We start from the raw sequence: 13,168 nt of genomic DNA, 5'->3' as shown, positions 1-13,168 counted from the left end.
TGTCAGCTGTGCGTATGTACAGTTTGCTAATCTGTCCAATGTAGCACAGCTCCAGGAGTTCCAAAGGTTCAGGAAGACCTGGTTACACATCCAAAATATATATAAGGTAATAATGTATAACATGACATGGACACGAAGCAAGAGATGTAAATGAAAACACACATTACTGAGAAAAACCGAGCAATCAGATGATCCCCTGTAAGGAACCTCTTGGGAAAAGCTGGGAGGAAGGATTGCTGTTTAACAGGAAGAACCAGGCTCAGGGAGAGGCAGCCATCTGCATCGAGTTGTTGGAGGGTGAGAAGAAAGAAAAGAGAAGCACCAAGAAAACCACAAAGTCAATGACTTCTTGTGGTGCTAAACATACATAGGGCCTAAAATATATTTATCTCAAAGGTTTAGGATGAACACAGTCTGGATATATTTATATTTGTCATCATCTTATATAGATCAGTAAGTCCATATACACCTCTCAAAAGAATTAAAGAAACACTTTTTAATCAGAGTATAACATCTTCTGGGATATTTATCTGGTCAGTTAAGTAGCAGAGGGGGTTGTTAATCAGTTTCAGCTGCTTTAGTGTTAATGAAATTAACAACAGGTGCACTTTGAGGGGCAACAGTGAGACAAAAATAAACATGCTGATTTTACAGGCAAAATCACTGACATTTTTTTTTTTCCTCATCTTTTCTGACTTTTTTTTTCCCTACTAGTTTTGGATTTAGCTAGGTTCAGTGTCATTTTTGGTAGCATGAGGCGATACCTGGACCCTACAGAGGTTGCAAAGATAATCCAACTCCTCCAAGATGATGCATTAATACGTGCCATGGCCAGAAGGTTTGCTGTGTCTCCCAGCACTGTCAGAAGTATGGAGAAGATTCCAGGAGAGCTGGACAAGGCCAAAGGTGGTCCTCAACCCATAAGAAGGATGGGTATCTAGAGTTAAAGATGAGCACTGTCAGAGCTACAAAATGACCTCCAACAGACCACTGGTGTGAATGTCTCTGACCAAACAATCAGAAACAGACTTCATGAGGGTGGTCTGAAGTCCCAGCATCCTCTAGTGGGACCTGCCTGACATCATGGAGCCAGATTGGCATTTACCATAGAATACCATAATTGGCAGGTCCACTACTGGCACCCTGTGCTTTTCACAGATGAGAGCAGGTTCACTCTGAACACATTTGAGAGACGTGAAAGCGCCTGGAAAAGCCATGGGGAATGTTGCTGCCTGTAATATCTTTAATCATCAGTGGTGGTGGGTCAGCGTTGGTCTGGGGAAACGCATCCATGGAGCGACGCACAGGCCTCGACAGGCCTGGCAACAGCTCCTTGGACCTTCCTTCAGACAATCTATCGTCTCATTAAGAGCATGCATACATACAAGCACATGGGGGCCATACAAACAAATGGGAACTATTTTGAGTTGCTGCAATAAAATGTATTAACCTTCTGGAACATTTTTTTCCACTTTGATTTTTGGGGTGACTTTGAATTCAGTCCTTTGTAAGTTGATAATTTTAATTCCCATTAAACAATGTGGCACTCCTTTATTCCTGACACATTACTCAGTCCATATCAGTATAGGTATCCAGCATCTTATTTCCCATTGAGATCTGATGTCTTTTCAAAATGTTCCCTTAATTTTTTGAGTAGTGTAATATACAGTCATATTTTTAGGCTGTACATCTGATTTGGGGCAGACTAATGGAAGAAATATAAGTCTTCATTTTGTTAAAATTCAAGGGATGCTTTATAATGTACATAATATACACTCACGAGACACTTTATTTTGTCAGTCTTGCTAGTATCGGGTTGCATTTAGCAAGGTGCTGGAAATATTCCTCTGAGATTTTGGTCCATAGTTACATAATAGCATCACACAGTAACTGCAGATTTGTTGTCTACACACCCATGATTCCAGCACATCTGAAAGGTGCTCTATTGGATTGAGTTGTATTGGATTGTCATCTTGAAGAAACCTGTTTCTATATTTGTCAGCTGCATGGCCACGCTGCTAATCATGATGCACTCAATCCTGATGGCAGCAGGCATCAGAAGATGGTAAACTGTGGTCAATAAATCCTTTGACCCATAATCAATAGTCAAAGTTAATACTAAGGGGCTCAAAGTGTCACGGTAGAAATCTAGAGACATCAGCTGTACCTAATAAAGTGACTGGTAGTAGATTATCTGTCATTATCTATTAGAGTCACACTGTGCTGCCAAATCATTCATTTCTAAAAGTCTTGCATTAATTTTGCTTTGTCACTCATATGCTGCCTTGTAGCACAATACTCACACTAATGCACTCGGCCAGCGCGCTACAATGCTTGACTGACGGATGGAAAACTTTTCTTCTTTAAATATTAAAGCCTAAGAATACATGTAAAATTCATGCACAGCTGCCACACTGCAAATCGCTAAAAGATCAACCAATGAAGGAAAACTTGAGAGAACTGGATTTACTTCCAGCTGACAGATGGATTCAACAACACTTAACATTTTAATCCCTGTACATATGGTGCATGTTTAGGGTTGTCGACTGTCAAAACTTGAACAGCAAAAATAAAAAGGCAAAACACGTCACACACTTTTGTTTATATATATAAATGTATTTATTTAAGTTAATCATTTCTCCTCATTCAAAGTTGAATTTCTGCATTATCTATAAAACAGGGAACAGTTAGAAGCGCTGTACAGTCTGACAACAAAACTAGGAACTGCAGCTGAGTACACTGTGTATATATGTACATACTGTACACACACTGATGTAGGTATATACAAAAATATACACTTTTACATGTGTGAACCCTCGGGTTGCATCAGCCACCTCGTAATGTGAATACCAGCCATTCAGAGCCACATGCCTCTCAGAAAACACATTAACCCACCAGCTCACACCCCACCCCATATCCCACCCATATTGATTACTGTTATTATCTGTCATTACCAGTTGATGAGACTTTTACAGTGTATTGTCTGCTGTGCATGATCTGCCCCTATTGTGCCCCGACTCATTTACATTGGCACAGCCGCTTGTAGAAGACGGAGAAGCTTAAGCAGTCCTGAGCTGGATGTCTCAGCAGGGCTTTTCACTTATTAGAGAGAGGGCCCTTCTTCTGTTAATCCTATGAGGGGATTTGAGGTGGGCCGATAGGGGGAAAACGTCCCAGGTTTTTGACAAGTCGTGACTGAACTTTTCTCCGTTTAAAGGAAAAGCTGAACGAACACAAAGATTTTGCTTCAAGCTTCCTTTTCTTGTTTAACTCTAGCAAATAACCCCTTGTTTCCCTCCACAGCGAAATAAATAATGTCTAGTGGCTCAGTGGGTAGGATGCTCTTATTTACTGACTCAAGCTCACGTTTTATGTTATTAAAGAAGACGACCATCTGCAGGATTGTCAGTAATATTCTTCTTACTCGATGTTTTCCCTTGTAAATTTATTTCAATAGGCATTTTTTGGTTTGTGCGTCATCATTTTGGCTCATACCTAAAATTATTTTTTATACGCACAAGATCACTTGGTCATAATTGGATCACAACCAAAACAAAATGTTCTGCATTATTGTGATGCAGCCTAGCACGCTTTAACTTTTGATTAAATGGCTCCAAACAGGTAAACGCACTACGAAAAGATGGAACCATGATATGATACTGGGGATGACTTTTGTTGAGCTATGTTTCAGAGTTGTTACTCCTCTAATGGATATTTTAAAGAATATTTTAAAGTTTTTAAGACATGGAAACACGCAAACGACCATTTTTAATCCTCTCTCTATCATAAAACTGACACAAGACCAGCAGATAACAGCAGTCCTGCCCACAGTGGCTTCTACAAGTTGAGACTGGAGGGAAGATACTCATTACACTGCAAGCAACCTGTCACGGAACAAGTCCTCCGAGACTGTTTTCCAAAGACTTTCACCCCTTCTTATTCTTCATCATACAGCAAATTCGGAAAAGGAAATTTGGCACGTTGTGCAAAAGATGTAAACATTTAACCATCCTTTTGAAATGAGGCGCTGCACTTAAGTGTTACAGTCATTTCTTCTGTGTGTAACATAAAAAAGATTAAGAAATAAAATAGCAAACCTTATGACAAGTATAAGACTAGCTTTAAAAAGAAAAGGCTTCAGACAACACGGGAACTGTTGCAGACAGGACTGACATGGTCACTCAGGTGAGCACAGTCTGCTTCTGCGGAGTAGCAAACTCACATGGAGATCTTATAAAGCAAAGACAGAAACTACCTCAAGTCCTTCTTCCTTTTTTTGTTTCGCAGCTGATCATGTGTGGCAATAGAGGGCGCTAAAAACTACTAAATAAAACCTCAGCATGTTGGAAACCTTCACTTATTCTATGCTGACTGAGATATCACCACTACTCAAGAGGCTGCACAATTTCTGCAATAATCTAGACGATAAGGCGATGAAAAAGTAAATGAACTAACTACTAAAATGTGTACTTGCACACATCTAAACCGAGACAGATTTTGCATGTATCCTATGACAGATCTTCCCATTTACACCCTTTGAGAATCAGCTAAAAAGAAAAAAAAAAAAAAAAAAAAAAAAAACTTCAATGGTGCCCTTTCAAGAATACATCTAAATTAAACATTTTTATATTTTTCTACTTTTAATAAGATTATTTCTCCTGTAACCTGCCTTTAAAATCTCCACTGAAGCGTCTGATTTCACAGCACACACTGAAATGGAAAACTGATGTTCAAACCTAAATTTCACTTAATGCTTCTCCTGTATTGCAACCATGCTTACTTAAGACACTGAAAGTGTTTCATTTTGTTTTGCATTTTCCAAACCAAACCAGACTTTTCCATGTTTAAAGTAACACATCATCATGAAATCAGATTTGGGCCTTTGGATTTAGCATCAAAGGCAACACCAAATTTTTCTAAGCAGGGCCTTGCCTGAGTTTCTCTCTGGCCTCGTGCCATGTTGTGGGTCCCCTGCCCTGCAGCACAATGCAGCAACCTGTCAAGTCACAGGATAGGCTTTTCAAACCAGCTGCAGCTTCAGCTGACCTTCTCAGCTCCACTCACCCCACTTATAAATGAACATATAAGACAAGGCAAACAGGTACACAGAAAAAAAAAAAGTATCAGACAGCAAAGCAACCGAGGCCAGCTGTCTTTGTCAGTTGGCGGCTCAATAAAATAAAACCAAAGGAGTTTCGGATGTGAGTGTGCACGAGAGCGGGAAGGACTGAGAAAAGCAGAGAGCGCACGACTTTAAAGATGACTTGAGATTTCAGCTTTCCTGTACCCAAACTGTACATCTGTTCAGAAATATTTTGTGTTCCTGTAGTTGCCTTGAGGTCGCCAAGTGATGAGTCACACTAAATTTAATCAAGCGCAATTTTCCCAAACTCCACTGTCATTACTCATCGGTGACTAACAGCACAGGAGACCATAGCAGTGAAGATGAGGAAGTGATGTGAAAGCCTAAAGGAGATTAGAAACAAAACATAACAAACAAACTATTTAAAAGGCAAGAGTTAATGGACTCGGAAACAGATAAATGTACTGCAAATCGTATCAGTAACACCACCTGGTAACAAAAACTGCACCGTTTCATGACACCAAGATATTGTTGATCTGCATAGTAGTGTGGCAGGAAAAAAAAAAGAAAGAAAGAAAGAGTATTCTTATTTCTACTTTGCATCAGCAAAAGCTGCACAGTCCTGCTTGTGCAATCAGAAAAATCTGCTCTCCTCTTGCAGAAACAGAGTGAGGACAAACAGTAAAACCTTGTTTACTGCAGTTCCAAACTTCAGAACAGATGGCTCATCTAACAGGAAAGTTAGAGGAAAAAAAAATATGTTGATGTAAATCACTGTGACTCAGTGCAACGCTGGAAACATGTCGGCGATACATGCAGTCAGAAGTTGCTTCGCTACTTGTCGAGACTTTTCTTTTTGCATGAAATCTGCTCTCAGGCTGGAATAAGCACAGTTTGCCGTTGTCAATAGAGAGACGGACGTCTGACACCTCGATGAATTAAAAAAACCCAAACAAACCCCACTTTACTTTGCTGCAGGGTTGCATTGTTCCTCCTGCAAGGTCTAAGTGTAGTTTTCTTCTTTAACTTTGTAAAAGTGCTGGAAGAGGAGAAGCAATCATCTCAGTCACATCTATGCAAACTCTACATTACTGGTAATCTCATTACTGTGTTATTAGAAATGCCACATTAGCAGGCAACACCTGTTGGCTCTGGAGAACAAGCTGCAACATGAATCCAGTTTAGATGTGATTGTTAGACAGTAAACGTTCCACAATGGCAACATATAGACACAGGCAAAGGAAAGCAGCTGTGCAGGAAAAACAAAGAAAAAAAAAAAAAGATTAAAACTGAGCCTCTCCACGGGGAGCAGGCACAGAGCAGCGAGAGTATGTAAAGAAAACCATTTTAATCACTGGTCTTTCTGAAACTCAAAACATCCTTTTAAAAGTTGGTTCCATTTTTTGATTAGAAAGTAAACCAAAATAAAAGAAAAAGGAAAAAAAAGAGAGACTGGTGACTTATTCTCTGGGTATTTTCTCTGTGGAAGTATTGGAGGCTGCAGCAGCCAGTACTACAGCCCAAAGACAGGAAAATCTTCAGGGAGGCATTCACAACACTTCTGAGGGGGGAAAAAAACCCCATGCACAGCAGCGAAAACCCTCCCAGATTGTCTTCACCTCCACCAAGAAAGAGTCTGTAGAAAAACTGCATTCTTTGCCTCTTTTCTCTCGGTTGACTCTGTAAACCAGTGAGAATAAACGAGAGGAAAAGCTCAAGGCCTCGAGTCCATTTCCTCCCTTCACATCACTCAACAACCCACACCTCCCCGAAACCACAACCTGAAGGCTCCATCTGCCATTACAGGATGCTTCCAAGAAGAAGAAGAAGGAAAAAAAGCAAGTCTCTGTGGACAGTTAACAGCAAGAAATAAAAAAATATGAATAAGAAAATAAAACAAGTACACCAAAAAATTCTCTTTCCACCAGCATTAAAGAAAGGAGAAGAACAATTTCGCCGTTTGCAGCTGGAACCATCAATGAGAAAACACTGAGGTATGTATTTTTGAAACAAAAGCCTCTTCGTCTCCTTTATCCTCGTGATCGCCACCATCCATCCACCACATGCAGTCAGGTTCCTGTTAACTCCATTTGGGTCTCCCGGCCCCTCCCTTCATTACGCGTGGCTCATCGTTTAGGGAGATGGGTGAGAGAAGGGTGCGCACGTGACTGGCTGTACCTCTGTGGAGGAGGAAGGAGGAGAAGGAGGAAGAGTTTGTCTTTCTTCTTGAGTCTATTCATCTTTTTAGCCGCATCTCAGGAGTCTGTAGGTGTTTCTCTTCGCTATACCGAGTCTTCCGGGGATCTGGAGCGCCCCCTACGATTGTAAATTGAGAGTGAACTTCCACTGCTGGGTGAGGCTCGGGCTGCAGACCTCCACAGTGAGTCCGCCCATCCTGGCGCTGCGGCTGTCCAGGCAGAGGTTACTGCCCACGTGACGAAGCTTCGAGTTGGACTCGATCTGCTCCCATTTCTGGACGACAAACAACACAATGTCACAAATATTGAACGCTGTACCTTTTTTGGGGTATAAACAACAATAAAGGCGATTTCAGTGTGTGTTTACCTGTCTGCTGTCATTCTCTCTACAGCCTTGTAGTTTGATGAGGGAACCAGCTGTTCTGTCCACCACAGTCAGACACAGGTCCATATGTTTTACCGATTTATCCTTGGTTAGAGCCCATTCCTTTATAAAAATGGATACACGTAAAATATTAGTACACGTAAAGCATGCTGGGATGTTCTCAGCAAGGCTTTATCTAATAACACGTCTTTTATATCAAGTAATGATCATGTTTTCCTCTTATTTACACAGGAAAAATAACAAAAATGTATTTTGCAAAATGGGCACCATGGGCAGCATCGTGATAGAGAGAATCTGGAGCTCCCTGTGGAAATCTCACAAGCAGGACTCTGATTGCTCTGAGAACACAGTGCCCATGTTAAAGCCACATTAAGGCCATTAAATAAACCCAGCAGGTAAAGCTTGGTGGCTGAGAAAATCTCTGTATATTTTAAATAAATTTTAGAAAGTATACAAACCCATAATAATAACAACAATAACAACAATAATAATTGGCCGTTAGTTTAGTAAAGAGACTGCCTGGTATGAGTGTGAATAAAATGGAGACATTATTTGTGGTACTTCACTTCTATTGTGTCTCTTTGAGAATGGCTAGAACGGATTGAATAACATCACAGCGAATGACTTGTTTGCAGTTTTCATTATGTGGGATTAAAAATCAATAACCAAGTTTTTCAGTTTTCCACTTCCGCTTGGTGATAAAATTGCATTTTAAAATTCTCCCCAGTCTCTCATACCCCCCAAAATCCAAGGTTGTTCATTTTGCCCTCCCAGCACCGCAGCTGTTACTGACTACATTCACAATTTTGTTTGTTTTTTGCCCCTGGTAGAAATAAAAAAAAAAAAAATTCATTCATTCATTTACTATTCATTTTAAAAAATGAATAGTAAAAACAAAGTACACCCTCTTCCAATTCTAACGTTTTTCATATAAGAGGATAATAAAGCACCATGTTTGCTTTTTGCCAAATGTGGCCCTGTGAATTACAGCAAAGCGTCTCCTCTTCTGTCTCGTCTTCTAAAGGATGTTGCACAACCATTAATATTTCACGGTTTGACCTTGGGAATATTGGTACATGTCCTGAACATTTTCCACTTGTGAGCAGATATGTTTCTTAGCTGTATTTGCTGTATTTATGAAGCAACACTGGAAACAGTAAAGACCTGCAAATCCACGAGGGTAAAACAAGACACGTAAATCCAAAAAAAGCCAGCGATCGCTGACTCGAAGCGACAGCAGTTTTCTTCTCTACACCTGTCATTCTATTTCAGGATTCAACTATTTGAGAAACTGCTGACAGAAACACTCCCCACAAACTTACACACACAGACATAGTGTGTATCCTCCTCAAGGTACTCCAAGAGCTGTACATTTCCTCTAAGAACAATGTTAAAATGCTGTTATGCACTACTCTATATTTAAGTTAAAGTTTCAATAGATCTGCTCTACTCTTGTCTTAACAACCTCGTGTTTAAACATCTTTGTCCTTTTGATTACAATACATTTACTTTAAGTATGGCACTGTGACCTTAAATACGTAAATCCTTTATCATACCCCCTGTGCTTTCACCATATGTACACCACTTGCCACTCACGAGTCTCTAAGGTTAGGATTTTACAAGCTGACCTGGGTGTCCCCTCGCCGTAACGCTACCTGGTTTCCCCCTGCATTGTGACATTCATAGACGCCGACCACACCATCAGCAAAGTGACCCAAGGTGTCCAGACAGTTTCCTCCCTGCTGCAGGGCTCCGAAAGCAATGTCCTGGTGATCTGGGACCCTGAACACACACACGAAAAAGTGTTAGTGAAGCGTGTATTCAGTTTTTCAAGCTGTTAAAAAGCCAAACAAAGAAAGCGTACAGGCCGAGATACAGCAAGAGAGGAAAATAGTCAATTTTCTTCTGACAAAACAGGACAATGGGGCTTTAATGTTTCTGTAAAAGTTAAATTATTCAAATTAGAAGCATTAAAAAGGTGCAATTTTAATGTTCTTCCCCCTGTGAAAACATAAAAGCAAGAAGTATGCCTGAGATTTAATGTGGTTTTTATGCTTTTAAAGATTGTTTCACTGTGCAGTGATACACCATGCCCCAGGCTCATGCTAAATTTGAATACGCTCTCTGAAAGTCCCACTCTGACCAGTTGCACATGTGCATTTCACAGATATGCAGAAATCCCATGAACCTATCAGCAGTAGTTCTACTTTATTATCCTGAGACATGTGATGGAGAAGATTTGGTCCAAACAACCTGAACTGTTCCAGTGTGCGATGGTGATTCTGGTGTGTTAAAAATAAGGGTTTTTTTGGTAATCCTCAAAAAAATCTTTGTTTCTCACCAACGCTGCTCAACAGATTTAGATGTAAGCAACTTTGTACTTACTTAAAAGTACATTCAAGCTCAAGGTTTGCCTATCTGACAACCTGGAAGAGTACCAGAGTCTGTGACAGCGGTCATAACTTGACCTTCAGGCAAAATGTAGCAAAAACGCTGGGAGTGGTGCAATCTAGCAGTCAGATTTAAATCAGAGGTGCTCTCTGCTGAACTTGTGGACTCATTCACATCAGCCACTAATTGCGAACCTGAGAACCTTGTGAAAATGTAATAATGACCTTGAATCATAACTCCTGGTTGGGCATTAGCGTCACTGCAGTCTCATTTGTGTATAAAACATCCCGCCACACATTAGCACAAAGTCATATTTCAAACTTCTGGCTGAGGAGTGGTCTCCTAACAATTTGGTAAATGCAATTTAGTTTTGATTATACAACATTACATGTCATGCAGTGTAACACTGGCTCCATCATATTGCACAGACTGCCCTCATTTTCTTACCTCAGCTCAGGGTAGACATTCTCCAGGTACCATTTGAATGGCTTACAGTTTAATCTCTTCTTCATCTCCAAACGACTCTGGATACTGAGGGAGAGGAAGGAGATGGAGGAAGAGAATTAAAGGGTTGAATCAGCTGTGGTTTCATGTTTAAATTATACGCCTCGTCAGTCGCTTTGTAAGGGGAGAGAGTGGAGGCTCGGGGCATGTCTGAGTCTAGATCCTTTGGGGAAAATATAACTGTTTGGACTGACACTAGAGGGGAGATGCCAAGTCTGTTCCCACAAGGTCACATAATAAGCATATATAGTGCTGTCTAGCTACTCTGGTTGAATGCGAAAGTGCTTATTGCTGTGTAGACTTCTGGATGTGTGGCATAAAGCAGAAGGAAACTAGTATAAGGGTGAAAAGCATTCCTTAACACACTTACAGTACTTACTTTGTCCTGCTGGTGGCATAAAACTAAGAGGATCACAAAGTCAGCAGGTGTCACCCCCTAAAGAACATGAATGTCAATCCATTCAGCAGCTGTAGGTATTTTTTTTTTTAATGGCGGATGACTGACGCTGTCACTACGCTTGAAACAATCCTGCGCCAACCTTTTTAAGGAGCGTTGTCATCCCTTTAGGGCATAAATAACAGCAGCGTTTCCGGTATTGTAAATCAGCCACTGACTTTTTGTCCTCTTCTGAGCTACATTAACATCCTCACTTAAGTATAAAAGGGAAAAATTACACCTTTTATGGCTTACATTCTGCTAATTGGCAGTACAATTATAATTATTATGTCCATTCAAGTGGCTGCCTTTGTAATTTTATGATCCAGCTCCATTATTATGTTCAACTCCCACAGGGCTAATACTTCATAGTACTTACTTCCCATAGGGGACATTTCTTGCTGAGGGGACAGCGGCATAGTAGAAGTTTTTATACTCGTCCATCCACACCTCTGCTGCTCTCCTTGTGTTCCTGATGGATGGGTGAGAAGAAGAAAATGCACAAAGGCGAGGGAGACATTGGGTGAGGATAAGACCGAGAGTCGGTGAGGATTTAAAAAAAAAAAAAAAAGACAGAAAGGTATGTGTCACACTGCACGACTCCTGAATGGACGTGTCTGTTTGGTGGTTGTGACACACTCACTGCCTGCTCATACACCCCCCGACAGCCATCAGAGGGCACAGTTATCCTGGCTGTACAAATGTGAATGTGTGTTTATTTTCCCTGTTATTGCAGCCGTTGGTCAACAGCGTGTGCATGCTGCCAAACAAAGTGTTGACGTGTGACATTTGACAATTTGTCAGATTTTTATTTTTCGAGTGATGTAACGGACTTCTGACAGACTACGTGTCGGCTGGAGTCAATAAAATACAACTCAATCTTTGCAGTCCAGAGCAGCTCAAAGTATGACACTAACAGTCCTTCCTTAGACCGAATCAAGACAAGAGAAAGAGTGCAATGATGATTATAGCAACGGGGGGTAACACTGAGACCTTAGTAGCTTCTGTTGCTCTCCCAGTTTGCAAACCTCAGTACTGGAACCAGTTTATATCGGCCTCACTGTTTATGGATTGCACAAACACTATTTTTGCAATCCAGTTTCTTAGGAACAGATATGCTCCTCTGGTTCATGCAGTGTCTCATAAAGTAGGATAACATAGTGAGAAAGTTAAACAAGCACTCCAATTACTATTTTTGTGAATTTTCAGGCAATTATTTCACAGTTCAGACTTAAAAATAGGGTTAAAACTGCTAGCAGGGTTAATTATAGCCATAACTGCAGTACAATCAGCTTCATTATGTTTACCTGTGAATCCCTAAAGTGTAAATGCTTTGACCAAATTATAGGGAAACTAAGTGCCTCTTTATGTGATGTCAAAAGCAAAAGTTATGACGCGCTTGCCGGAAGCCTTTCATATTCTGCAGAAATTCTCTATAACCCATGAGTTGCGCAGTTTTAAATAGCGAGCAGTGGTTTTGTCTTAGTGAGGCTCACATATTTCTAGACATTTCCAAACTCGGCTTCCACTTACTGGAAGAGAAGCTTCAAGAAAACAACTCTTCTAACATCTGAAGGTTACCAGCGACCGTGGTGACACTAGATGCCCTATCATTATTACGGTATTTTAAGGGTTTATTTTGATGTGCAGTCTCTTTGTCTTGCAGGATTTTTTTACTCTCATGCACCTGCATCCCAAAAATACAGACACCACACACTGCAAACTTTATTTAGGTCCACAGGGGCTTTTTGTCACATAGCAAGCTGCTGCTGCCACAACACGCCTATTATAACTCTGCTGTGAAATGCTGCTCCCTGAAGAACAATTACAATGTCATCCAGGCAGACAAAACAGGTGCCGTCTCCGAGGTCCCCAGAGTCACTGCAGCAGCCACAGGGATGCTGTCTGGGACTTGATTCAGGCTGAAGGGCAAGGCGCTGCCTCAGAGCACAGATGAAGCTGCTCTGCTCTGTAATAGAGAACTCCACTGCACCCACTGATTAATAAGTGATGTCTTCGATTGTTAGGAATGGTTGTGCAACTAATATGAGACTGTGTTCAGTGTTATGAAACTGATGAAAACATTAGCAGTCCACCGGTGGTGTCTAATCTTTGACACTGTTTGAATAAATGTTGGTTTAATGTTGAATTTCATCCACAGTTTTTTCCCC

At 40.8% G+C, this 13,168-nt stretch overlaps 1 protein-coding gene across 2 annotated transcripts in view; it reads right to left on the bottom strand.

The window, feature by feature from the left end:
• Nucleotides 1-2,595: 2,595 nt before the first annotated feature.
• The window catches only part of galnt2 (UDP-N-acetyl-alpha-D-galactosamine:polypeptide N-acetylgalactosaminyltransferase 2), a 68,011-nt gene continuing 57,438 nt past the window's right edge, over nt 2,596-13,168 (bottom strand). The window contains exons 12-16 of one of the 2 annotated variants that reach the window (XM_080884711.1): nt 11,377-11,469; nt 10,505-10,588; nt 9,295-9,448; nt 7,649-7,768; nt 2,596-7,555 (exon numbers count right to left, since the gene is read on the bottom strand). In XM_080884711.1, coding sequence (XP_080740837.1) covers nt 7,400-7,555; nt 7,649-7,768; nt 9,295-9,448; nt 10,505-10,588; nt 11,377-11,469 — 607 coding nt within the window. In that variant the 3' untranslated portion in view covers nt 2,596-7,399. The remainder of the gene's footprint in view (nt 7,556-7,648; nt 7,769-9,294; nt 9,449-10,504; nt 10,589-11,376; nt 11,470-13,168) is intronic. The other variant, XM_080884712.1, reaches the window with a different exon arrangement.

This window comes from Rhamphochromis sp. 'chilingali' (assembly GCF_963969265.1).
Source record: "Rhamphochromis sp. 'chilingali' genome assembly, chromosome: 6".
In the NCBI taxonomy this organism is placed as follows: domain Eukaryota; kingdom Metazoa; phylum Chordata; class Actinopteri; order Cichliformes; family Cichlidae; genus Rhamphochromis; species Rhamphochromis sp. 'chilingali'.
This window is presented reverse-complemented; position numbering and strand designations above follow the sequence as displayed.